This window comes from Pithys albifrons, chromosome 12 (assembly GCF_047495875.1).
Source record: "Pithys albifrons albifrons isolate INPA30051 chromosome 12, PitAlb_v1, whole genome shotgun sequence".
Classification (NCBI taxonomy): Eukaryota; Metazoa; Chordata; class Aves; order Passeriformes; family Thamnophilidae; genus Pithys; species Pithys albifrons.
Genome location: NC_092469.1, coordinates 13,501,093 through 13,528,609, shown reverse-complemented (window position 1 = coordinate 13,528,609; position 27,517 = coordinate 13,501,093). Strand labels below are relative to the sequence as shown.

Sequence of the window (27,517 nt, the reverse complement as noted above, 5' to 3'; positions counted from 1 at the left end):
TACACCCTGCAAAGCTCAGCTGGAAGAGCATGTCATGGCATGGCTGCCACAGTAATATCCAGCTGTAGGAATGGGAAGCTCAGGTAGTCTGCTGTTTGCATGGTGAGCTGATTTTAGCTGCTGCTTTTTCTCCTTGGTTCCTGCTTCAGGTATCTCAGGTTTCACTGAAGTGCTGGTGCTCCTTGCCCACAATGCCTGGAAGTACCTGCTGGTTTGCTGGTGTGAGCCTGAGCTGGGGAAGGACAGGGTGCCTTGGGGATGGCACTTCTTTGGGAACAGAGAAACCCAAGTGGGGACAAATTGCTACACATGGCACTGGATGGCAGCACTCGTGGGTACGCCCTTTGAACCACAAATCTCGAGGCCAAACTGTTGTGGGAGATAATTAGTTGTCACAGCCAACAGGCTCGATGACACATAATCCCCTCAGAAACTGGCATCTGTTTAACCAGCAGAAATAAAAGCACTTTGGAGGCCGCAGAGTGAGAGTTCGGCTCTCCCTCTTCCGCGTCATCGGTGCTGGCATCAGTGCTCTCCTACTTCCCAGCTCCAGGGTTTGCACACTGGAGTGGAAGCACATTTGAAATGACACATCAGCTCTTACTTGCAGCCTGCCTGTCCCAGGGTTTGCAGGGGTTAAGAAAAGCTGAAGGAAGGTTAGAAGATTTGTGAGCACATGAGTAACCCTCTAGCATTTTTGCTCCTGCATAGCTCCATTACTGCTTGCATCTTTTATCTTAAATGCTTTGTTTTGAAGCAGATTGCAGGTTTCTGAGTCATTCAGTTTATCGGGCTCAAGGAGGTGAAGCCCAACTTTGTTATGCTGCTAAAAGCAAAATGAAGAAGAAATGGCAATTCCCAAATACAGGGAGAGAAGTTCATTGAATGGAGGCTAGGAAAGGCAGAAGCTCTATACAGACTGGCTGACAGTGAATATTGGCATGCAGTCATATTGCCAATACAGCATGTGGTAGCAGCACTGCTGATGCCAGAGACACGGCACGGAGAAAGGACTTTTGTCCAAACTGTCCCACAGGAACAGCCTGGTGGCAGCAGCCTACGTGCAGTGCATGGACAGGGACCCCTGCCCGGGCTCTCTGCTACCACGAGAACCTTCTCCCAGGACCGTGCTGCCTATGCCACAGGCTCCACTGGCTGCTTTCTTGGATGAAGGAGCACAGCTGAGGTTGTAGGCTGTGGTCAAAGCTGGATACCTGCGGCAAAGTTTACACAGATGCACATTCACATCTGTTGAGGTTAACAGCAATAAGATGGTTAAACATCTGTTGGGTTTTTCTTGCCTCCAAGGTGACACAGTGGCAGTCTTTTTGCAGGCAGCATTCAGGTCTCCCTGTGCACACCTGAGGTTCTCACACTGTGCTGATGCTGAGCTCGTGTCCTGAGTGCTCAACAAGCTGCAGCAGCAGCCACAGCTGGGTCTTGGTCTGGGGCAGGTCTGTGGGTAGTGAGAGTGGGAGCTTCAGGACAGAAAGCCCGGACACAGCATCATCTTCCCAGTGGCTTCTCCATCCTGGCAATCCTGATCTCTGCTGTATCTCCTCCGTGAGGGAAACGCCGTGTGTGCATGGGATACCCCAGCCTTGGTTTGTTGGCTTGCACTGTATTTGACTGAGACAGCAGATCCCCATTTGTCAACATATGCAGCTGAGTCACTGCTGAGTTATTTTGGACTCTGTGTACTGAGGCACTCAAGGGGCAGCTCCAACATTGTGTCCTGGCAAATGCTGAGTTTTTAATCAAGGTTGTCACAAGTAGGATCCATCTCATCTAAATCTAGGTGATTATGTAAAGTTATTTCCACTCAAACACTCCTTCCTTGCTCATGGATGGAAGGCTACCTGCACCTAAACTTAGTTTCCACCTTACCTTCTTCCTTTCCTTCACTGAAGAACACAGCTCAATGTACATTTAGCAATAAAATAATTTAATATTTAGTGACCATATGGGTTTCGGGAGTATCAGTAGTGCCTCTACAACAGCACAATAAACACTTATCTCTTACCAGAAAGAAAAACTGTGTGGGCACTGCTGCCCAAAGGTGTTATAAAGGTTTGTTTGGTTGCCCAGGGCAGCTGGTGCTGGGCAAGCACCCAGAAGTCATGGCACCTTGGTGTTTTTCCTGCAGACACTATGCCCAGACATATCAGCTATATTTTAGGAGAAGGGGAAAAAATCAAGCACAGCCCACTCTCAGAATCCAGCACCCATCCAGCACCCACAGCAGTGATGTCACAGGTGTCTTAAATAATTATCAGTTATGAAAGGCTTGAAACGTTGCCAAGCAGTGGCATTGTGTCCCTTCAGGAATTGATCCTGCCTAAGGGTAGGGACTGTGGTGTGCACACACACGTGCAGAGCTCTCCCCCTAACAAAAGCCAAAGGTGGTACATTCTGTTCCTTGGCCATTTCCAGGTGGGTTGTGGTAGGTAGGGAAAAGACCTTAGGGGCTAAGAGGGCAAGAACATTGGTGTTTTCTCAGTCCAGCCCAGAGAAGGATAGTCTTGGAAATGTGCTTCTGGATTTTGGGCAATGTGTTTTGTGTCTCTGGCTGCATTCCCTGATCAGCCAGTCCTGCCTCGATGGGAATCAAATGAATTACATGGCAGGCTCTGCTGTTCTGCTGCTGCTTCCAATGATCAATCTCATCTCACATCCAACCAGACGAGATACAGCATGGACACACCCCAGCTTTCCCCCTTAACTAAATCCAACCAGTGACACATCAATCCTGGTGCCTGCTCCTTGCAGGCTGCTGAGAGCTGGAGGCTTAGGGATTACTGGGGTTACTTCCCTGAAAGAACCTTGCTGCATGACATGGGTTTTCATTACTCTCCCTTGGGAAATGAGGAGGATGGTCCCTGCTACTAAAGGAAAGTGACAGAAAAAAAGTTGCATTTTGATGCCTTTTTTTTTTCGCCCTGCACTGAAGCAGGGCTGTACAGGGTTGTACATCACCATCAGCTTGACAAGTTGGTATTAATACTGCTGAGAGGCAGAAGGAATGAAAAAAAGCAGGTTGGAGTTTAGCTGTCCTAGTTAGACTTGCAGTTTTCCAAGGCATGACTGGATCCAGAATAACTTTTAGCATCACATTTGGATAAGCAGAGTCACTAAATAGCAACCATTTGACAAAGATACTTCAGGTGCAAGCTGCAGGCTGGCTTTGCTCACAGGTGGTGGTTTGGTCAGCAATGAATCATGGTTCCCTTTCTGCTGGAATAAAAGTCCACTGTGTTATGGTTTGAGTTTGCGACCAGAGAGCTCTGGCTGGGGGAGAGGTGGCCTTTGGAGGAAAAGCCAGCACTAACAACCCATTCAGAAAGGGTTTTGGAGGGGCCCTGGGAAAGCAGATGTGGGCTCATCTTTCTGCAATGAAGTTTGCAAATTGGATGGGATGTAAGAGGAGATGAAAAAGTTTTGGGGTTTTTTACATATTGAAACCCTTAAAAAAGAGAAAAAGAATGTGTCTGGATCAGTTCAATGACTCACCTAGCTTAGCTGGTGTCCAAGAGCAGATGTTGAGAGAAGAGTATGAATACAGGGCAAGTACGCAGTACTCAGCTTTTCCCAGCCTGCAATACTTCATATGGATAATAGAATTTCAAAGAGAAGTGTTATGTCTGTATATTTATTACCCCTCAATGACTTTTCTTCCAGAAATTTGTCTAGGCACTTTTTGCAGCAATTTAAACTTATAACAGCCACATCTGCAGTGAGGAATTTCCAAGCTCAGCTACCCTGTCTGTAAAAAACTGCCTTTTTCCGGTTTTTAAACTGCCATGTCAGAGTTTAACTTTGTTAATTTCTGAATGGGAACAGCTGTCCTCTCTTCCCTATCCCCACTTCTTTCTCTGTAGACATCTCTGTAGACCTTTACACATCCCCTGTGAAGCATCTTTACTCTGCTACCTGTGTGGAAGCACTTTGGAGCCTTTCACCACATAGGAGGGAGTTTTCTCATCTCCTGAATCCTATCTGAGGTGGAGAAAGGAGGGAGCCATAGCTGTCTTGTTCTGTAAGTAACTATGGGCTTTATGGTCATTGAATATGATGCTACTTGGAGAACCAGACAGTGCAACTGCAGCCCCTTGGAGCTGCTGCATGGGCAGATTTGGTGACCACAGTTCACCAGCAATGCTGTGATCCCTTTCAGCAGTGTCCTCATCTGGGCAATGCCGCTGTTTTATATAAAGCCCCTGTGACTTAAACTGTTTAGTGCAGAGCCACTGACCACAGGGCACCCTCCTTTTTGTTTTATAAGCAAAAGGTTTTAGGGGACTGGCTGTATCTTTCCAGTGGTGCTGTGTGAACCCAAGCCTGCTGGGATGACGCAGGGCTCAGGCTGTGCAAGGTCCTCTCTCCTGGTGGCCCTGCAGGCAAAGTGTCCTCTGCACAGCAGGGCAGACGCAGGCACTGATGGAACTTTGACTGAAGCAGAGAAGGCTCAAAGCTCCTGCTTTACGTAAGTCTCTGCTCCCTTCTGACGCCCAGCTCTGAAGGACAGTAGCTGAGCTGGAGAAGGGATGAGGAATGGTGGGACTCAGAACCCTGGAAGTGAGCAGGATCTGTGCCAAAACCTTTATGCAACAGTTCAGTAGGTTTGAAGCTTTTTTCCTTTGCTCCAGGACTGCTGTTATAAACCTGCTGACAGTGGAGCTGATGATTTTCTATACTGCAAAAAGAAGGAAGAAAGGAAAATAAAGGAGGGGCTAAAAATAAGCCCTGGGGAGTTTGGGATAATGAAGGGCTTGTAATGGGATGGAGCCCTGCTCAGAGCATGCAGGCCCTGTGCTGCAGTGGGTCTCCTGGTGCATTCACAAGCATCTGCTCAGTCTAAAGAGGGGAGAGACATCAACAAACCCAGCTTGCTGCATCCACAGCCCCAGTGAGCACGAAGGATCACTCGCCCCAGTGCTCCTCACATTGCATGGCAGACGATTAAATTTGGCCCCAAGGCCAAGTGAGCTAATTGTTTAGAATTACTCCAATCCTGGAAAGCAGACAGCTGGGACCACAGATGAAACCAGTCCCACAGACTTTAACCTTTTGATCAGCCGCTGGCCAGAGATATTCATCAGGGTGTGCACAAAGGCCTGGGACATGTATTTACACACTTGTGGCAGTGGGAAAGTAGCATTAACATCTCCATTTTTAAGCAGGAAGGAAAAAATTAGATATAGTTGTAGTGTTTTGTAGCACTACGTTTCTGCCTCCAGCAGGGATAGCACCAGTGAGGGATTTAGATCTAATGCTGCAAAGGAAAGCACCAGTTAATGAGATCTGTGCTCTCGTATCAAGTAGTTGGAGGATGTCCATGACTGGACAATGGTGCAATTATGAAGAGTGGGGTGGGTCTTTCAGGAGATGGCTTCATTCAGGGGCCTCATTTATCCACTCACCCTGCTGAGGAAGATATGTTACTGGCAATGGAGTGGGAATCATATCTCTGGATCTTCTCATCTGTCCATTTTCCTGATCTATTAGCAAGCTATAGGGATTTCTGCTTTCAAATCCTACTTAAACATCCCTGCCACAAACTATGGGTACCAAAATTAGCTGGTGCTCTGCCATGGACAGATGTGACCCAGAGGTAGCAAAAGCAAAACCTGGAAATTTTACCCTTGGCTATATGCTAAAAACATCTTAGTTATCCCAGACATAGGTGAATCTCTTGGGCGAGTAAAATCTGTGCTATGCAAATGGACTTTCTGGTCCTTCTCAGCAGTGTCAGGCTGAGGCTCCTCTGAGAACAGCCCTGCTTGTGGTATTGCAGCATTTTAGTTTCAGTCCAGGCCAGACCCAGAAGAGACACATAGGGGAAAATTCATGGAGTTTCTTATCCCTTTAGGGAATGTTCAGCCGAATCATTGTTAGGGGAAAATTTGTATGTCATATATGAAAATACCTTATTGTTCCCACCAGGAAAACCTGTCACCAGGACTAGGCTGGGCTGATGAGGCATCCTGCTGACCCCACACTTTTCCCCCTCTTTTATTGGCATAAGCAACCTCAGAGCTCTGTAACCACAGTCTCCTGTCACCACACATCCACCACTGGGATTAGGCTCCTGCAGCCCTCCAACAGTAGTTCAGGTTGTTCCCGGGTCTCTGCAGAGGTGGGCTGATCCCTGTGTTCAGCTGAAGATGCATTAGAGATGTGTGCATGATAAAATCCATTTGGGATAATCCTTATGGCACAGCCCAGCCACAAAGCTGGGGTGGCTTTGTGGGAAATGAGCTGAGGTTACCACCTCAGAGACATGTCCCTCCATGAGGGCTGAGGACAGCTGTCTATACACTTGAAGTTGTGCAGACTTTCTCTGGTGCCCACCAGAAACAGCCTCTGCTGTCTGTCCATGGACCTTGTCAGTGACCACATCTCTCAGGAGCACATTTCTCAGGCGCAAGCAAGCTGTGAGCCATGGTGCTGCCATAAACCAGGTGAGAGGAACAGTAGTTCCTGCCTACTTGTGGGAGAAGTTTGATTTACCCAGGAGCACCTCATCTCCAGTGGGAGGATGGATTTGGGCCAGAGAGCAATAGGTCTGGAAAACATCAGGAGTTCTTCCAGACAACGTGGGCTTTATTGCCAATAAATACTTCTGGTGAGCTTCCTCTTGGCTGCAGGAGGGGAGGAGAGCACCTTGAGCAGATGGCTGGTTAGCACAAGCTTTGTCCTTGCTCCCTTCTGCTGGAGCACCTCAGCTCTTCCTGGGCAGGATTGATATGTCCTCCCAGCCTCCCCCTGGAGCCAGGAAATACTATTAATTACACTTGCTTTGGGAGGAATAAAAGTATTAAGGGGATAGATGACTCGCCTGAGGACACGATGGGAAGTCAGTGGTGGCACTTGGAAGTCACTTTGGGTTCCCTAAATTGCAGTCAATAGACCTTTCCATATTGAGTTTTACAACTCTTAAGCAATATTATTCCATATTTTTAATAGGCATTTTGCCCATGTAGGGGCAGATACTGCAAAGGTGGTAGAAATAAAAGGTATTATATTAAGGCCTATTATAAGAAAGAAACATATTCCATATATAAAAGGCAGCCCATAAAATGATGTTACAATTGATGATTAAATCACAATTCAACCCAAGAATCTTTGTAGAGATAAATAAATGCTTTCTTCTTTTTCTGACGAACAAACAAGGCTGAAAATGGATGTTGTCATGTACTTTTCTGCTTCATCCAATATAATTTCACGCATTCCCATATGGATTTTGATGAGTTCTGCAGATCAATGACACTGCATTTAAACACAAGCTAAGCAGTAATTACAGATGCATGCAAGATTTATTCATCTGGTGGCACTGCACCAGCTGATGGAAGGATCAGCCGTATCCAATCAACGTCTGAAGCTTCTCAAAATAAAGAGTTTTTTGGCTCCCACTGTGAAGTGAAAATATAAATAACCCTAAATCCGAGGATTGCCCCCTTAGGTCCATACAAGGAAGGCTGCAAAGTGGGTCTGGGTCATATCTGTGGTGTTACTTATCCCTTGCCTTTGCACCCCACAGATGTTGTTCATGTGGGGGTCTTCACACATTCACTGCATGACCCACTTGTCTCTGGGGCTGAGGACTGGACTGATGAGATTTAAGGCACAAGTGAGGAAAAAGAAGTAGAAGAAGCACTGTAGAACAAGGGGCCAGGAAGCAGGCAGCCAGTGTTCCCTGGGATCATCTCCCATGTGCCCAGGCCTGGCATGCACGGGCAGGGAGCCAGTGTGACGTGCCACACTCTGTACAAGGGGAGCAGCTGCGGGACTGCAGCTGAAACCACAGAGGTGCGTAATGTGGCTGTTGTTATGGGAACACGTGGCAGGGGATGCAAGGTAGCATGTGTAAAGAAAGATACTGGATATAGTCCAATTTTTCTTCAGGTCTTCCCTGTTGATGTGAGTCACATAGGAGCACTCCCCTCCCATGGAGCAAAGCTGCTTGCTCCCCACTGTCACCATGTGTTGCCCTGACAAAGCTGGGGAGTCCCACTCTGTTGTGCTCTTTGCTGGGACTTCAGAGAGGGTCCTTGTGTGCATCCTCCACCCAGATTTCTTGACAAGCTGGTGGACACAACAACACCTCAACCAGAGTCAGCAGGGTCAAAGCACAACCTACAGATCTCCAGTGGTACTTCTGTTCTGGGGCAAGGGAAGATAAATGTGAGACAAACTGACAGAGGCAGGTAGAACAGAGGTTTGGGCAGCTCCTTCAGGCACCCGGGGTCCCTGCACTGCAGTCAGAGAAGTCTCTTGGTAAGATAACTGGTCATGTGGGTGACCTCTCTGCATTTAACACATTCCTATTAGAACATTTTCTATTTACTACCAACTATTTTAAGCAGATGCTCTTAGGTCTGCCATAGTGACTGCAGATGTTTGAATGAACACAGCAGGCCTGAGCCTTGCTGTCCTGCCCGTGTGCTCCCCTTCCGAGGTAGCTCCACTGGTCCTGGGAAGGCAAATGGGAAACCCATCCAGCTCTGCCCAGAAAGCAGCTCCCAGGTGGGGAGAGGTTGCTCAGATGGAGGAGTGTCCAGTGCTGGGTGCTCCCCTCTGTTACCTTCAGGACTTGACTGCCAGTGCTGTGTGCAGGTGGGACTGGATTGAGACAGTGGATCAGGAGATGCAGCTCTTTATCACGTGCAGGGATGAGGCTCTTCCATCCTCAAGTGCGGTCCCCTGGGCAGGGTGCAGGTAGTTGAGCTCCTGGGCAGAAATGTGTGGCCTTTTTTCCTGACTTTTTTAACTTCTGTATTTGTGTCATTTCTTTGTTTAAGCATTTTTGTTCAGTGAGAAAGGCCTCTGGGGATTTCTTCATGCAAAGTTGCTGCTTCCAAGGTTAGTTTAATTTGAGCAAAAATTCTTGCCTGGACTCTGTTACCAGTTCCCAGCTCTCAGCATCTGTAGCTAGCATCAGCCTCCTCTTCCTTTCTCCTATTCCCCTTGCAGATTTGCCTCACTGCGCAGAACACTCCCTGGTGCAGTATTTCTCATGCTGGGGACTGCAAGACCATGGAGCTGTTTAACTGAAAATGTTTAAACTGACATTAATGCTGCTCGGTAGGATGTACTGGCTGGTATTTTCCTGAAGGAGGATTTGGAAATGGTACTTATGTTATCACCAAACCTTACATACCAAGAGCAGTACTGAGGGATTGGGAAATTCTGATCTATGCCATTAAAAGTGCTGTCAAAGCCTCAGAGCTACACTGACTGCTCACATGGAGTTTCATGGCCTGGGCTTGCAATTTTAGAGCACTAAATTTCTTTTCAAAGCTGGTGCTCCAGCAAACCTGCTGCTCAGCACTGGGATGGCAATGCAGCCCAGGAAGGAAGGCATTACAACAAGGCAAAGTGCATTGCAAATGCCCAGCAAGGCTTGGACTAACCAGCAAAAACAGAGCTGACACTTCCTTGGCGTGGCTCCATGGTGTGGTTTGTGCCTGGTTTCCCTCTCCCCTCTATCTCTTCCCTCCCCTCCCAGGAGCATGGAGAAGGTGCTTTCTAAAATCTAGGCTTAGAACAATTTCTCCTCCTTTTTTCCCAATAAATTCAGCCACAGAAAAGTCCCAGAGTCCCCAGGGACCTTTGAGGAGGTCCCTTCTCCAGGCACTCAAGCATTCAAATGCATTAAACATACTGGAGATGAGGAAGGTGAAAGCGTGAGGATTTTAGCACAAGGATGGGGGTTTGCTCTACTGTTCTCCAGCCCCCTTCTGCTCTGAGCTCTGCTGTCACGACCAAACTAAGCAGCCCCACCCAGAACCTGTGCCCACAGCGTGGAGTGAACGTTTGTCCCTGACAGCCCTCGCAGTACTACCCTGAGAGTCTGGGTTAGGGCAGATGGAGAGGCAGGTGCGGGGTTACAGGGTTTTCTGAGGGGAGTGACAAAAATAGGAGTTGTGGGTTTGGATCTGTGTGTTATGCCAGTGGTCTGAAAGCAAGGAGAAGATGAAATAATAGTTCATAGACAGTCTCAGTGTTATTTTTACTGTAATACTGTAAAAGGGTGAATGAATGGACTGATATGGACCTAGGTAGTCCAACTAGTGTGCTGGGGCAAAAAGAGAAATTTATAATAGTAAAAAGTTAAAAACCTGCCTGCAGTGTATCAGGCCTCCCGTGCTGACTGGGCTCATGCCCAGCTAGAACAACAGAACGGCATGCGAGCAGTAACGCAGGAGCATCACATTCTTCTGCCTTTGGCTTCCCTGCTCAAATCAATGATTGTCTCATCTGAGTGTGCTTAGGGGAAAACCAGGTACAAATGAACCCCTTGTCAGGTTTCCAAGAGAGGGAGGAGGCAGGAAGGCCAGCCCTGGCACTGACCCAGCCCTGGAGTGTGCCACAGCCAGGCAGTGCATGTTCCCTCCAGTCCTGCTGACTTTGGGGAGCTGGGGACACGGTGCTGGGAGCAGCTGTGCCTGCTGCTCTCCACAGGGCTGTACTGAAACTTCAAGGAAAAGCACAGTTCTTCCTGCCCACACTGCCTGTGCACAAATGCCCCTGGTGCCAGGTTTCCTCCAATACACCCCATGCACACACCACACACATGGCACTGGCCATGCCTAAACTGTGCTCTTACTGCTGAACCCTGGAGAAAGAACCCTGTATTTCCCTTTTTCCCACCTAAAATGCAGTAATAAATTGATGGCTAAGTGTTGAATTTTGGCTCAGTGCTTGGCCTGGATCAGCAAAACACAAAGTGTAGTTTGCTCCAGGGCTAATGAGAGCTATTGTATCAATTAGTCTGTGAAATAATCAGTGCCCTGAGCTACACAAGGTGAATCCCAGTAGGCAGGACTGTCTCAGCCAGGTGTTGGGACTCTGCTTCTGTGGGGCTGTCCCAGCCTCCACCCAACATGTTCTGCCCACCTGCCCAAACCCACCAGCTCCTGCCTTGTCTGTTGGTGCCTCTGCAGCTCCTGCCACTGTGCATGTCAGCACCTCATAAACAGGAGGGTGTTTATTGTCCCCTTTGGGGAACCAAGACAAGGAGCTTCAGCCTGCTGACTGATGGACACCATGGGCTTTTGGGGGCCTGGGGAGCTCTGCCTTCCTACCAGGGGCTGTGCCACCCTCCCTTCACGGGCGCAGATCTGCTGCTTCAAACCCATCATTGCCAAGTCCTGTGATTTTACGCCATGTCACAATGTTTGCTACATCCTTTTTTTCCCCTTCATTTCTGTTCTCTCTTAAAGCCTCAGCCCTTCAAGGCTGGATATTAGACAGACTATTTGCTTAAGGAAATAAAAAAGGACTTTCCAGCTGTTCTGTTCACAGACAAAAGGCTTTACAGTACAAGCCAGAGGGTTTAGGAAGCAGCAGATAAAAGCAATTTTCCAATGGTTGTCTTAATATATATTGAAAAATGGGTAGTTTTATATAAGCTTGTGATTGGTTTTGGATTTAACTCCTAACCCTGAACTTGCATTTTGGACAAAACTCCAAACCTGGGCGTGGGGATGCTGCACTCTTCTAGCAGGAAAGGTGCATGTATGTACATTGTGTGACCCCCAAGAGGGGATGGGGGATGAATGGCAGCAGCTGCACATCTCTGTGGGGCCTGATGAACAGCTGAGCAGGGGCAGGACAAGGGATAGGGTGACCCATGGAGGAACTGCCCCTCCTGCAGGCAGGGGAGGGGAGCTGAGAATCCTGGGGTGGGCAAAAGCTGGTGGCCATGAAACTGTGAAGGGAGAGAAAAGGGAGATAACTCTATCCTGAGCACACAGAGCTGATGAGTCGTAAGCTGGAGTGGCTTCTCTTGGGCTGTTGATCCCGTGCAGGCAGCCCTGGGCAGGCAGCTCTGCCCCAGAGCTCCCAGTGTGCTGCTATGTGCTCCACAGGCTGCAGCAAAGTCCCTTTGCAACTTTTGCTTCAAACTGGGATGGTTTCTGGGACAGGCCCTGGGGATGGGGGGGTGGGAGGGCCACAGGCAGCTGTGCAGCATCTCCCTGCCACACCATCATTCCTGTTGCCTGCAGACCCGAGTGGAGGACAGCTTGCTCCACCCTGGAGCCTGGCTACAAAGAAATCCCTGCGTTCCTGCCATTCTTTGCCATTTAAGGATTTCAGATGGATAACAAATAGTGGGGAAAACACACATGCTCCTGTCCCAGCATGGCAGATGGTGCCAGACCTGGCGCCAGCCGTGTGAAGAGCAACAGCATGGTGGTCTCCTGACAACTTTCCCTGTAGATGCACTGCAGAATCAGGAGGGTGAGAGCAGCCAGCCAGTCCCCACAATGCCACATGCACTGTGGGGTAACGGCTCACAAACCACGGTGAGTGATGAGCTGGGTGCTGGCTTAAAGCAGGAATCACCCACACAGGGGGACATAGGTCTTGTTAGAGCTACCTGATTCCCTAAGGAGCTTCTAGGAGCAGTAGGATGCCCTGAGAGCCTCTCTGTTACACCTCTCAGGAGACACCATCTCCTGCCCTCACTCGCTGTGAGTGATGCTGTTTGTCTTTCAGGGCAGACTGTGATGGCAGAGCTGGAGGTGCAGGTTATGTCAAATCACAGGGTGCAGAAAGGGAGAGAGAAGCTTGGATTCCTTGGCTGAGTAGGAGAGGAGGAGCAGGGGTTGCAGGTTTCCAGGAGGGCCTGGACTCCCTGGCTGTGAAGCTGCATCTCAGCACTGCCATCTCCCAGTGTGGGAGGCACAGGGTGAAAAGGTGGCAGACTGCAAGGATGGGCTCACTGTAGGGCACAAGCGCTGCCTGTGGAAGGGCAGAGCTGGTGGGAGAGGGACGCTGCAGCCAGCACTAGGGGCAGCAGTGAAAAAACAAACTGAACAGAACAAAAAAACCCAACCCCAACCCCTTGGTGGCAGCCTGCCAGCTCCAGCTGGTTTCATAAGGACATTTCAGCCTAAAAATACACAAATACTCAGCCAAAAAAAGTCAAATCTTTCTGTGCCGAATCTGTCACCCACAGCCCTTCGTAAGGCAGGAAGAAATTCCTGTTGGGTCTGTCAGTCGCAGATGAGAACAGATTATCCGGGTTCAGCAGGTTTCCTCAGAGGGAGGATGCCCTGTGCTGTGTTTATAGGTGGTGCTGGCTGCTCCTCATTGCTAGGCAAAATGTGAAAAGAGAAGAAATTGTTCCCAAATTCTCACAGTGTTCACTCTTCCAGGCAGTGTGAACTACCCTGGCTCCTACCTTTCTGTGTGGGAGCTTTGCCATAATGGGGACAGCCCTGATTGGAATTGTGGGTCATTAAATAGCAATTTATTTAGTCAAGATGTCAAGATTTTACTAAACCCTGAGCCAAAACCAACACTGTTACAATGCAACACGGCAATGAAAAATGGCAGAGAGGTGGCTAATACTGCTACATCTTTGTCTCCAAGGAATGAACTACCTACATAACTTCTCTGCTCCTGCTTGCAGTGCAGTCTGTATCTCCTGGCTCTCTCCAGACAGAGAAATTTTGGGGTGTACAGAAGGATTAGATGTGTGGAAGTGACAATACTGTACCACCAGTTTTTTGCCTGCAAGTTCCATACCCAAAGCAGCGCTGAGTTTTTAGCAGAGCTGGCTGCTGGATTTGGTATGTCACATGGAAAGGTGGTGAACAAAAGCATCAGAGCTCTGGTTCAGCTGGTGAATGCTTTCCTGGTCTTCTCAGATACCTTCACATGGGCCAAGAGGGGATATAGTCCTTCAGAAACCAGGTGGTCACTTGGGATAGAAGGCCCTGATTTCCCTTCTCTTGCATTTTCTTTAGAGGCTGCATGAACTTCAGGCTGGAAATGTCTTTTGAGACTCTGCCTTTCCCTGATGACTTGCATGCATGGCTTGGAAAGGTTAAAGGGAAGAGCCTGGCTTGGACTAAGCTTCTGGGTGGCCTCTTCTCCATGGAGAGGCTGTACCCCTGGAGAGAGACGGTCTGGTGGGGCTCTCCTCTGCCCAGGGGTCTGAGGAGGGCCTGGTGGGGTGGGCACTATAACAAGTGCCAACATCTTATAATGGAGCTCAGTGATGCAGAGTCCTGTAGATCTCTGCCTGTGAGTTTCCCACCAAGGAAATTCAATACTCATGCTCTGCTGGCAGCGTTTGGTGGGAGGGGAAGTTGAGCATTGCTTAACATCCACCTTCAAGACACTGTGACATGGTCTCCATCCACCCTGCTACGGGCCAAACGAGGCTGCCCCTGGAGAGACTGTATTCAATTTTGGTGACATTGGGTGTTCCAGGTGGATGAAGATGGAGGGTGAGATGCTAGAAAACATCCAGCTGATTTAAAAGACAATGCCTATTGTGCCCTTCCTCTACCTCATACTCAGCCCTAGGTGAAGTCATAAGACAACATAATTTCTTAATTTATGAGGATGATAGCAAAACCTGAGACCTCTACCAAGCCCAAGCCCTGCTGGACCATAACACACTGAAGCTCAGACTGCTCACGTCTCCCCCACCTTGCACTGACAAGAAACAGCCCCACTCCAGACCCAACACCAGAAGACACTGCAGAGCTGCTCCTCCCTGGAAATTGATTTGCATCTCATTTGTGGAAATGGAGCAAGGCTGGTGATTCCAGTCAACCAGCTCTGGCCTTTATGGACTGTTTTGTTTTGCTTATTGTAGGGGAAACTTAATTATTCGGAGCTGGTGGGCATATTTACTTACTGGGGTAAATTAAACCATAAATTCAGACAAATGTACCTACCTCTACACTTGTGATGTATTTTCCCTTTCTGCTTTATTGGGCTCCAAGACACAAAGGTGGGTTGTTCAATAAACAGTGCAATGCAAGTCATCCCAATTAATTGGATTGTTCCATTTATGCTGCTACTGCCTCCAATTAAATGCAAGGGAGCACAAGTGACAGGCACGAGTAAGGCGGGTGTGCAGAAAACCATATTCTAATTCAAAAGCTGTGATAAGAAAATGTAATCTATGCACCTGATGGGAATATTAATGCAAAACTTTGACCTATAATTTTTATTTCTTCATTTGAGTGCACCAGCAACAATTGCAGCTCATTAAAGTAGATCATGTCCTGACAGTCATGCATAATGTCCAAGTCCCACAAGTCCCATGGTCTAAATGTTTGCCTTGCTGGTGAAGCCACTAAGGTAAATGTTTAGACCATTAGACTTGTGGGATGTGGACATTATCATAGAACTGCATGGTCCTGCATGACTAGAAACAGGAGACTGCAGCAAACCTCAAAGAACTTTTCTCTCTTTTAAACCCAGTATTATCAGAGAAAGAGGGAGGGCAAAAAAACCCGAGCCAAAAGTATCAGAACTCCAAGACCTCTGGAGTTCATCTGGCCCATCCTCCTGTTCAAAGCAGGGCCAACTTCAAAGTTAAATTCAGTTTAAAAGTTAGTTCAGGTGGCTCAATGTTAAGCATTTCCAAGGATAGAGATTTTACAGCCTCTCTGGGCAGCCTATTTCAATGCTGCCTTGTCAGGGCTCAATCTGGAAGCTGTTCACCACAGCACAACAACATCTGGCTCTACTTTCTTAACTGCTTTTTTGATGCAAAGTGTGTGTTGGCACGTGGGATGCAGTAGGTATCAGTAGAGAAGGTGATAGCATCATGCAAAGACAATTCTTTTGCGAGGAAAATAGATCAGAGAACAGTCCCACACAAGATGGAGTGAGAAGGAAGACACTGCAGTATTTTACTCTGAGTTTGGTGCTGCTTTTCTATAAGGCACTGCCAGAGCAGTTCTTGGAGTAAGCAACTGTTGTCCAGTTTGGGCTTGGTATTGGCACAGACTTGAGATGTCAGGGCTGTGGATAGCTGTGGGAGAGCAGCAGACACAATTGCTTCTCTATTTCTCCACTGAGCAGTGAGGTCTGTACCCATCTTTCCTTCCCATTGCTCCTGACTGAGAGAGCCAAAGGCAACAAGCCTCCTAGCCCTGACACCTCTGATATGTGTGAAGATGGATGGGTTGAATGCAGGCCTAAAATATTTTACATTTTCACGGTAGTTTCACAGCCCTGGCATTATCAAATGATCTTTCAAAGTACTTGGAAGCAGGAGGAGAATAACTTGAGATGGATTCTAGCTTTTCTGTGTCTGTGTACTTGCAAACTGTCTCTGCCTACTCATCTTGCAGGGTCTGTGCCTGTTTGGAGATGCGCACGGAAAATCAGAGCTCGTGTGGATGCTCCGTCTGCTCCATTTCCCCCCTGAAGTTTGGAGGCTGCTCAAAGCAGGTCCCTGTCCCTGGGTGGTTAAGATCAGTCTTGCCCTATGTGCTGCACTTCACTGACCAGGCTAGTTAGGAACTCGAGGCTAAGAAACACAAGACAATTTCAAAATCTGAACAAAAGTAGGAGATTAAGGAAACCAGCTGGAAACCTCTATTTTGCTGATTTTGAAAGCAAAATGTGGGTCACAGATGTGCTTCCACAGACAGAAACTGGCTAAAGAAGAAAAAGACATCAACAGTGACCAAACTCTTTGATGATCAGAGGTAGATTTAGCTCCTAGGCATGGAGACAAGAAAGGAAGAGGAGACGAAATAGGAATAAAAACATAATCAAGATATTAGGAATGTGGAACGCAACCCACCCGTAAATTTGCCTTAGGGAACTATGAAAAAATGCAGTAACAAAAAAAGATGAAACCAACTGCTACATCTTACTCTCTTCCCTTCTCTTGCCATCCTTATGGTTTTACCTTTTGCAGTCCAAGACACAGGAGGTCCATTATAGAACCTTTTGTCTTCCTCAGTCATGTTTTTACTTTCTGAAAGTATTGTTTTCTACTGCTCCTTTATAGCTAAGGATCCTTGCTAAGGACAGGTGGACTTTAGAGTGCAAAAGAAACAAAGACTTGCAGGAAGGTGTTAAGGAAGCACGTATTGAAGACTGGAAAGCAATGTGCTCCTGGCCTGTCTTTGATAGGAGAGAAAAGCTACAACTCACTTCTGGTTTAGTCTAATACAAAATATTAAATTTATTTTCAATGAAATTGATGACAAAATAGTAAGAGCTGTGCTGCTGATTCCTGCAGACTGCTGATTAGCCTGAGACATAACAGAAGGCCTATTGTTCAGCCACTTAAAAAAACTCAAGGTAAAGCACTGGAAGAGCAATTAAGAACAACAGCAGCACTGACAGCAGAGAAGCCCAGGTGGTGGTTCCTTAGAAATAGACAGGCAGTGGGGGAGGTTCTGAAAAGCACTGAGAGCATTTGGCGGGTGATTTCTGGAGTGAAGGGAAGTGCCGCTCCTGAGGGTCCCACCTGTGCTGGTCATGACACGACCTGGTCACTTGGTGCCTTTGGGCTGTGACATGTGCTGAGCACTCGTGGAGCATCTCCAGCCATCTCCAATGGCTGCAGTAAACCTCCCTCCTCCCAGCAAAACACCAGTCCCTGCGGCTTAACACCAAGAGAAGCCTGAAATAAAAGCTACACTAGTCCAGCTCACTGCCTGTCACTGTTTTTCAAACTTTGGAGAACTTCAGATTCAGTTCTTGTCTGGAATTTATTTTTCTTAGCCCTAATGAAAACACATTTTGTAGTTGTTAGGGTTTCAAATACAATATCAGTGTCAATAAAGATAAGCCTTTTCCCAGGGTGGGGAAAAAATATAAAACTGTCTGAAATCTTACAGTCATGCAAAAGAAAACAACCCCAAAGCACTGAAGGATTAAATGAAAAATATGCCTCTTTTCACTGGGAGTCCACTGGGTGTGAATAAGTGCCAACTGAGCTCTCACTTGTATCACCATCTAGTGTGATGGCACCAGGGCCTAGAGGTGCAGCAGGATGTGTTACAGTGCCCTGCTCTGCAACAGCAGCTCTGCTCCCAGAGATGGAACCACCAGAGGCTCCTAAACACCAGCAAGTCCATAAATGAGAAGGACTTTGTTATCTTCAGCTTTGCTATCCAGCCTAGCCCAGAGAAGACAAGTGTCCAGCCACAGCACAACTCAGTGTGGCTAAGGAAAGGGGCAGCACAGCACTTCCCTGGCAAAGAGGCTTGTGCATCCTCCTCTGGATGCAAGTGATTATGTCAAAGACATCGAAATTCATTTTGCCGGGCTGCACCCCCACATTGAAATGGCTGTGAATACCACGGCACAGAGCCTCTTCAGTTGATATCTAGAAACTGCTTGTGGTTTCAGAGCTCTTGCTGATGAATTGCCCAGCAGCTGGTCACATTGGGAGGGCTCTGCTTATTATTTTCAACTGCTTTCTCTCATGGAAAGAAAATCAAAATACTTTCCTCAAGGTAATTGGCTCTAAAACAATTGAAGAATTTTCCACAAGGTTGTAATGCAATTAGGACTGGCATTTTAGATAATTTATATCTCTAAAGGTATGTTTATGCCATCATACCCTTCTTTGTGAAAAAAAAAAAAAAAGAAAAAAAGAAAAGATTGCTGGCAACAAAAGGCTGAGTTTGCTATTAAAGACAATGAAATATAAATTAAACACGGACATCCACCTCGTACTGATTAGAAGGCAACATAATGCCAGGATCATCTCTGAGCTGTGATGATGCTTGGCTTGGATGCTGTGCCACCAACTGCACATCTGCAGGTTTTCCATTTGGTTTTCCATCAATGCCAAGTGATGTGTCATCACTTGCCTTCTGCTGCAGCACCACAAGAGCTGCGCTCCCTCCCTGCCCTGCCAGCTTGGGTGGGAGGAGCTGGTGCAGCCTGGGACACCAGGCCCACCACACAGAACAAAACCAGCAGCCATGCCCATGCTTGGGCTCGTCTTTGGATGGATATCCAGGAAAATCCTAAGCAGAGTTGCCAAACAATCCAAACATACAATAACAACTCCAGAAGTGCATGAAAGAGCTGGTGAACTTATTGATATAGGATGTTGTGAAAGCCAAAAGCATGGACGTAGCATTGCCCTGACACCATTGGGAAGCCTCTATTTCCCTAAGTAACAAAGGGTCCAAGGGTACAATGGGAGAAATGATCACTCTGTACTTGCCTGTTCCTTATACCTGTACTTAATCACTTTTTACTGCCTCCTGCTCAAGACTCTGTACAGGACCAGGGAACATTTTGTCTGACTGCAACAACTTGTACAGTTGAAATTACAGGATGAAGACCTGGCCTAGATACAGGCAAACAGATTGGACAAATTATCATTACAGATGAATGTGAACTAAAACTGGGGAGACACTCAATGTCTCTTCAGAGCCAGAGCAGCCATTTACGGGCAGATGTTCTGTCCTTATGACAGGATGAACCAAAACCATGGATTCAGACAATTGCCATTAAAAAACATCTGGATGTGGTCCCTAATGGCAAAGATGCCACTGACTGTATTAGAGGAGTAATGCAATGCCACTGGAAAAGCAAAGATGTCCCTTACCCTTGGTTGTAACCCAGCTGACCTATCAGTACATTGTACGACTACCAGAAAAGTACACCCAAGATCTGTCCTGCTGTACAAAGCAGGTGATCACACTCTTCTGCTCTCAATGAGACAGACAAAGAAGGCATCAGCCACGTCCACGGGTTGATTTGCCTCTATTCACCAGATCAGTGTTTGCAGAAACCTATCTTGAGCTGTTTGGGAGCAATTTGGGAAACTGGCCCTGGGATCACAGACCTGCCCCCTGACTGGCCAGAAGGGGACATGAACATCCTGCATGATCCCTTCTGCCATGCAGCAGCCTGTGACACAACACACATCCCAGTGTGTCAGCAGAGACATGGTCAGTTCCACTGCTATGAGGTCATTAACAACCCCAAATGCACCTTCTTAACATGAAAGACTATGGACAGGGATACTCACTACTGGGCTGAGTCATTGAGTTGATATTCCCGGGACCGGTTGAAGCATTCTTGGATCCCAGAGTCTGCCCAGAGTCTCATCATAGCTGACAGCAGCTCTGGAGAGAAGGGCTCTGTGTCCTCCATCCGACTTACGACATCACAGACCATCTTGGCATCAGCCTGTGGAGGAAAGAAACGAGAGGTCACACAGGTGCTCAAGGCAGAATTTGGAGCCAGGAATTTCAGAAACAGTTCAATAAACCATCAGGAGTAAAGAGGTTGTGTTTCTTGGAATGGGGCTTTAGCGTTCACACTGTGTGATCCAGCAGAAAGGGCAAAAGGAAGATGGAGCAAGGAAGTCACAAGGACAAAGGTTGTTTGTCTAATTCACTTCATGTCAACAAATACTTGTATTCAACAGACAAAGCAGTCTGCAGTGCACATGTGTGGAGTTTCTTGGGAACAGAAAGCAATGCACACATGTACAAAGTTATTTATTTAATTGTTAGCAAAGTGGTGCATGCCCTGCAACAACGCCTGCACTAACCAAGTGTAGAACCCTTCTGAAGTAGGGGTTTTATATCAGAAAGGACAGCAGAAAGATTTCAGAAACAATTTTTTCCAGATGCTGGTTTATTGCTTTTCCTGAATGCTTGTTCCTTGCTATGAGCCCCTGCTATGAGGGCTAATGCATGTTAATGCAGACCACCTTGGCTGGCTGTGGTACTCTGTGACTCAGAGGGAGAGGAATCTCCCACAGTTAAGGAGCATGGCAGTGAGGGAAGGGCCAGCTGGCCATTTTCAGATGGAATCTTTTTTGGTGAGAAAAAGGGGATTCACTGGAACAGCAACTTTTCCTGGAGGATAGTGCTCTGACACAACTTTGGACTGGAATATGTCTCTGATTTAGGATGGAGATGTCTAGACAGCCATAGAATAGCTGAGTTCCGCCCTACTGCAATAGTCCACAGTGGCCGATGCTTTACTTGTTTGCAAAGCAGGACACCCAAATTCATGACTCCCTCTGCTTGCTTTGCAAGAAGTGAATCTCCCACACCACCACAGACTCCTGAAACCCTTGGGATGTTGCCTCATCTGCAGTTTTTCTTTCATTCCTTTGAAAATGTTTCATATTTCTATGAGTCGAAAAACCCCCAATTATTATTTCTATTATTAATTGGAAAAGAGTAGCTCTTGTTCCTTGTGTGTGTACAGCAAACTCGTGAAGACGTATCTGTGTTCAATTAACTCTCCTTGTTTTATTACCTTGTCTCTTGTCTGCTAGATTGAGCCCATTTCTGGCCAAACACAGGTGGAAGCCTTCACCTTCCAGGGTGTTTGATCCAAACCAACAAACACAAACCAGAAACACAAGTTCAGACTCTCTGTGAGAGAGTGTAGTGCAGGAAGTGCCCATGCTTTGCTGTGTACAATTAGAAGTGGAGGAGTGCCAGTGTTGAAGAGCACCATAATAAACCAATTGCATGGGTGGATAGGACAAGGTATATGATGGGGTTTGTATGGCCAAGACCAAAATTCCTCTGCAGCCTCTTTATTGGACACTGAAATTACAGAAAAACTGCAGGGCACCAAACTGCTAACATTGGAGACTGAAGCTGTGGGAGATTTCAGTGTTCAGAGAAAGAGCCTCAAGTTCCCTGAACACCCAGCCTTTATGGGCTGGAGAAGTCTCAGTACTGTATGTATCAGTACTGTATCCCATAAAACTTAATGGAGTGGACTCTATGCTTTGAAGGCTTTATGAACATAAGTCTCTCAGAGTATTTAACTTTGTATTTTAGTGCCCAGGGATCTTCTCAACCCTATGTACAGAATATGCTCATTTTGGAGAAAGTATTGGTGACTCACACCTCAAAGCCAAGACAAACGAAGAACCTTGAAGAGTTCAGTTAATTTCAAAAGCTTGTTTTCTGCCCCGGAGTGCTTCGTGAGCTCAGTGAATATTCATAAATCATCTGTATGGTTTGCCTGCCCTGCTGGAGCTGCAATTCTGCTCTTTTCACAGACTCTAAATGACATAAAACCTGCTAATGGCTGCGGTCTGGTGTGGCCCCATTATGTGTGCATGGGTGGTGCAGGAAAAGCATCCAAGCTTTCAGTCAGGTAGAAGGAGGTCTTTTTATGTTATCCCCACTATCAGGGGGTTTATAAGTGTAAGTTACAGATCTGTCCATCTGTCTACAACGGCAAAACATATGTGAAGCTCTCCAGCTGTTATGAGCAGAGTCTGGGCTGCTTCTGAGCTTTGTGGATTTAACTGCAGGCTGCTTCCTGCAAAGCATCAGAGGGAACAGCATGGTCGTTGCATTTTCTGTGCTGGGAAATGGCTGTCTCACCTTTTCAACTACTGAGACCTGTGGCAGTTCTCCGTAAGTAAGACCCAGCACAAGAGGGTTTGAGCAGAAGATACATATGAACAGTGAAGGACAGGACAGAGTGGGAGTTACCAGGGACAGCCATCTTTGGCTGTGGTTATCAGGTCTGCTTGGGCCAGAAGCAGGGCTGAGCATGTAGGGCAGGGGGTTATTTTGGTACACGCTCCTCTGCAGTCACTGGAGGTCCCTTCTGGGGACAGAAGAGGCTGCCTTCCTGCAGCATGGACACCTGCCTGCAGGGCAGGCTGAGTCAACAGGCTGGAGAGGGGAATGGCTTGAAGAAAAGTTTATTGCTCCTGCTGAACAGTAATAAAAATATTCCAGACTTAATTTTTATTTTGTAGACTGAACCATTGAACTCTTAGTTTTATAGACCCAGAAAAAGCAGGTGAAATGAGTATTTTTAAAAATACTCCTCCCCCCTGCCAAGGATGAAGCCCCTCTGTCAAGGAGCATGGGGCCATCCAGGAGTTCAGGGATTTGTTAGATGATTTAACAAGCAATTACGGATCCAAGAAGAGAATATCCTGCTTTCTTTTCTCACTCTCCAGGCTGCATTTCAAGCTGGGAATGACATTAAAATCTCCAGCCCCCTCTGGGCCCAGCAGGTAGACTTTTAAATACTGCCTGATTGACTTTTACCTGCCCGCCTCCCCTGGGTCTGGCACTCCTGTTTTCCTGAGGTGAGAGGAGCTGAGCCTCCCGCCACGCTCTGCCTCTGTACTGCAGCCAGCAATTAAATAAAGCAAAACAAAACAGGCCAACCGGCCTCCCCCACCCCGGCCTTGCAGTTCCCATTCGACAGGGTTTTCGTTAATGAATATCACGGTGGTATTTCAGCTACCTCGGGAGCTAAAAATAAGCAGCCCTTGGCTCCTGGGAGTGCTGGAAGGAGCTACAAAACGGTGCACTGCTCCCACCACTGCTGCCTCTGCCTTTCCCAGCTACTCTGTCTCCCATCTCCTCAGAACAAGCCATCTGGGAGGAGGGTAAGAGGTCAGGATGGTCTCCTTCATGCTGGTTCTTATCCAACAGGAGCATCCTAGCCTGTCACTGCAGCATTCCCACATGTCCTGCTGCCACTTCCCAAGGCCTTGCATTTTCCATAGCAGGTGAAACCCTGACCTGTGAGCTGATCGCCTTCAGGGTGTTCATTACTGAGAGTGGGATTTGTTACTTTGTATCAGTCCTGAATGCTGAATCCATCCACCTACAGTCGGAGAATTAGAGCTGGCTGGGCTTGGCCTGGGGAAATAGCTGACCTCAGAGACCCTGGGAAGGTGAAATACACATCCAGACTTCAGCCATTAAGCCAAAAAAACCAAATAACCCTTTGCTTAAGAACAAGCCTCGGCACTGGTCAGGAATGGAGAGGGCTCTGTAGGTACAGGGCAGGGTCTGAAACCCACTGGCAGATGTGAATTAGGAGCCTGTAAACACAGCGGGAAGTCAGCGTGTCTCATTCCTAACCCCGGGCTGTGGGCTCACCTGTGCACCACAGTCACAGTATAAATCCAGCTCATAAGTGGACCTGTTCTCTCCCAAACCTGGACATAAATGCAGTTATTTAATTGTCTCCCATATGTCACTGTCACCAAGCACACGGACTGTGCTCAGCATGCAAACTTGTGACTTTGCTTGCAACAGCCACATAGCCCAATTAATGTGTTACCTCGCTGGCGGGAGAGGGGCCCCTCCTATCAGCCTGATACTACTGGCACTTGTTTGTCTCTGCAAGCAAGTTATTTTCCATCACACCAATACAGACCACCCTTGATTATTCATGCCTCACCACCAGCCATGATCAGTGCCCATGAAGGTACCAGCAGAGCCGCTCCTGCCCTGGCTCCTCTAGAGTTGAACTGGAGTGTGACACAGGTCCCCATCTCTGACTATCCCAGGGTAAATCCTGGCTATGATCCTTTGAAATTGCCTGGACACTCATTAGGGGACTCCCCAACCACCACCCCCCCCAAAAAAAAAAAAAAGCAATAGTTTTTTGGAAGGGGAAAATTTAAGGAAGACAAAGCCTTGTGTGAAGCTATTTGGTACAAATCTGCTAAACCCTATAGAGCTGCACTGAGTTACAGCCACAGGAGAGCTAAGCCCTTGTGTCACATTGCACCGTCCTTTCCTTTTGGTGAACTAAATCTCAGCAAATATCATTTTTTGCTGTTATTTACTCTGATTAATGATACTTGTCACTCAGCCTGTCTCAAAGGTTAGCTCTGGGGCAATTTCCTCTGGTGGCTGGTTGTACTCAGAGCTGCATCTCGGAACATTTCAGAAAATCCATGCAGTGGGGGAAAAGATAAGCATTGCAATTTGGCTGATGGTGCAAGACAAATCAGCATGGCACTAGTTATCAGAAAGCAATCTCATGAAAAAGATAGTGGCCATCACCAGTCGTGAACTTGGGGGAAATCAAACTGATGTCTTAAGAGCAACCAGCATCCAAAAAGGATGTCCCTGGAAGGGAACCTTCATGGGGGATCCAGATCCTGATGCCAGGGCATAGCAGTGCATGCCTCTGCTAGTGCAGTGGAGAAATAATGTCCTGTAACTTAAGGGCAGAACATGTCTCATAAACTGAAAGCCTCCTCCTCCTCCTTACAGAGTGTCTCAGAAGTCTGGACCCTGCTTCCCAGCCAAAGAGTGGCTGCATCACAGCAGAAGCCAGGGATTTTCACAGCATTTGCAGCCTGAATAAATCCTGGAAACAAAGCAGGGCTGGTGAACATGCCTCTTCCAGAGACATCCAGGGCCCAGCTCCAAGTCTATAGGAGTTTTTGGAGACACTGAATAGCTGCACATATGACTCTCCCTCTCACTCTCCCTCTCTTTCTCACACATCTGTGTTTCCGAGCTGACCTCTCAATCTGTGGAAATGTGTCTGGCATGAAGCAGCTGCTGTGCATTGCAGGAGAGACAACCTTATCCCTTCCTCCTCCACCCTTCCATCCGCCTTCAGAACATTTAATCAAGGCCTCCCACCTCTGCTTGGCATTTGGCTTGCTGAGAGATCCTGGAAGGCTCTGAGCAGGTAAAAATCTATCCAGTAGCTTATTAAAATCTATCCCTTTGGAGAATACCTTGAGGTGGGCACTCAAACTACATCCCCTCTGCACTCTTGTTAGTTGGTGGTGGGACTGCAAAGCTCCAGACACAGATCCCAGTGGTCTGTGAAAGGGGTTTATGCCGAGCTTCAGTGTAGTGCTCTCCAGCAATTTGCATCACATAGCAAAGTGAAGCCTAACAAATTCAGTTAGAGATGGTTGGCTTTCCACAGTGTCACAGTAGCCATCTTCTACCCTGCTTGTGTACAATGGCTCACAAAAGGATGGTTGACTTGGGATACAGCACTGAAGGGCTGTTTGTGAGCAGACAGACTGTTCTGCACAGAAAACATAACTTGACAGCCATGGTGATGTCCAGAACTTCTCCTGAGGTTGTGCTGTCTGGCTATCAATTAGTACAGCCCTGGTTTTCACATCCTTCTGGAGCCAAGATGGCACCATCACCTCTGACTGTCTTGGCCAAACAGTTCTGTGTGTCTGGGATATGGTCTAGGATCTCTAGCCTGAAACCTTGTTACAGCTGTTTTTTTCTGTCTGCTGCTTCCTATTTGGAGAGACACTGAGCAGGACTGATGTTATAGATTATTATGGCTCTTACAGCAGGCCAATTGCTCTGTGTTCAGTACCACCTTTATTCTTACCCATTCTGTATGATACTGCAGCTGATCAAATAATAACTGCTAGCCGTTATGTGGGTATAACTTTCTTTTTCCCCTCCTCCAACATATGTAAAATAATACTCCCTGTTTGCTTGGACTAATGACTATCTGACAATCCAGGGACTTTATAATGCATGGACTAAACTAAGCTCTTGGGCTGCCAGCTGGCCACCACCATAGTAAGAGTTCTTACAGCTCTATGTCTGGTACAAAATACTGCTTCACTCCGCAGAGAGGTGAAAACCCACCACCCAACAATGCAGAACTCAGCCTGCAGGAGGGATGACAAGCCATATCCTAAATTTCCTTTATTCTAGGAAATTGCAGGGTTCTCCCCTGTTCTTGAGGAGCTCAGAAGAGCTCCTGAACTGGGTGAGACAAACGCGGTGGGTAGCTGACCTGATTTTTCCAAGCAAGGGTGGGAAAGCCAGAAAGCATGTGTTAAATGGTCTCAAAATAGGTCCTGACCCACTAGCTGCAAAGGAAGGTGAGAAAACGGTACTCTACCCATCCCAGTCCCTTCTAATTCAAGAAGAGGGCATTCCCAAAAGACCTAGAGCCAATGCAAACTCCACCAGCATCCCTCCCAGGGCAGCTTTGATGGGTCCTCTGTCCTACAAGCACTGAGCAAAGGGGCTGGGTGTGGGACCTGCAAGCGTAAATGTCATCATTGCTGAGGACTTTCAGACCATGCAGGCACAGACAGCGCTGCCCACCAGGGAGGGGATGAGAGAGAGAGTCACAGATGGGGGACATTAGCCGCATGGCTTCATGCTCTGCAGGGAAGGGCTCTGCCGCAGTGCTGAGGAGCAGACTGGAAACATGGAAAGATGAGAGAGCAAAATCCTTGCAGCTTACTGCCCTTCTCCTCGTTGTAAAATCCTCTGATGGGTAAAAGTCCACAAAATGTAATGGCAATGGAGTGTTTGTGCTGCAGGAAACGGCAGGGAAATGCCTGAGATGCCACAGTGGGAGGGCAGGTGTGGAAGCTGCACTGGCTCCTGGCATTTGTGAAATAAACGGCTATTTTACATTCATTGCAACGCCGATGGCTGAGGACGAGCTGAGTAGGAGTGGTGGCGATGCTCTGGGAACCCGCTCCGGGTTCGCGAATTCCTGACGGCTTTAGCCTGCTCATCTTTCACTCTTCAAATGTCTTTAAGATTTTCCACATCAACATCCCTCGAGGCGACTGCGTAAGGATGGCAGGGCAGAGGGGACAGGCTCGTTCCAAGCTTTCCCACCACAAAGGGGGAAGGCAGGCTTTGTCTTTGGAACAGAAGGGGAAACCAGCCCCTATGATGGGTGCATTCCCAGGAGAGACAGATTTTTTTGAACATCTCTGGCTAAATGCCCCCTGTGTATGATGATTTATAGGGCAGCACCTTCCTGCTGGGAAGCCGTGCAGTGCTGGAACCTGGTAATTAGTTTAATGCTCAGAGCTTGATGCTGAATGGTGGGTGCTAATCTCCAGTCTACAATTAATCTCGCAGATTTATCAGTGCCTCGTATGATGGAGGACTAAGTCTGTGGGTTACAGTCATCTGTCCCTGAAGAAAGCAATGGTGTTTCAATCAGAAAGAGCTCTGTTTCATTTTATGGTCCTATTTCACTTGGTGATCTATTTTGA

The 27,517-nt window shown here is 47.5% G+C and overlaps 1 protein-coding gene across 2 annotated transcripts in view; it reads right to left on the bottom strand.

Moving 5' to 3' along the window:
• The window catches only part of GNAO1 (G protein subunit alpha o1), a 144,095-nt gene that overhangs the window by 30,014 nt on the left and 86,564 nt on the right, over positions 1-27,517 (bottom strand). For both annotated transcript variants that reach the window (XM_071567217.1, XM_071567216.1), the window contains exon 4: positions 19,775-19,935. In XM_071567217.1, the coding sequence (XP_071423318.1) occupies positions 19,775-19,935 (161 nt within the window). The remainder of the gene's footprint in view (positions 1-19,774; positions 19,936-27,517) is intronic.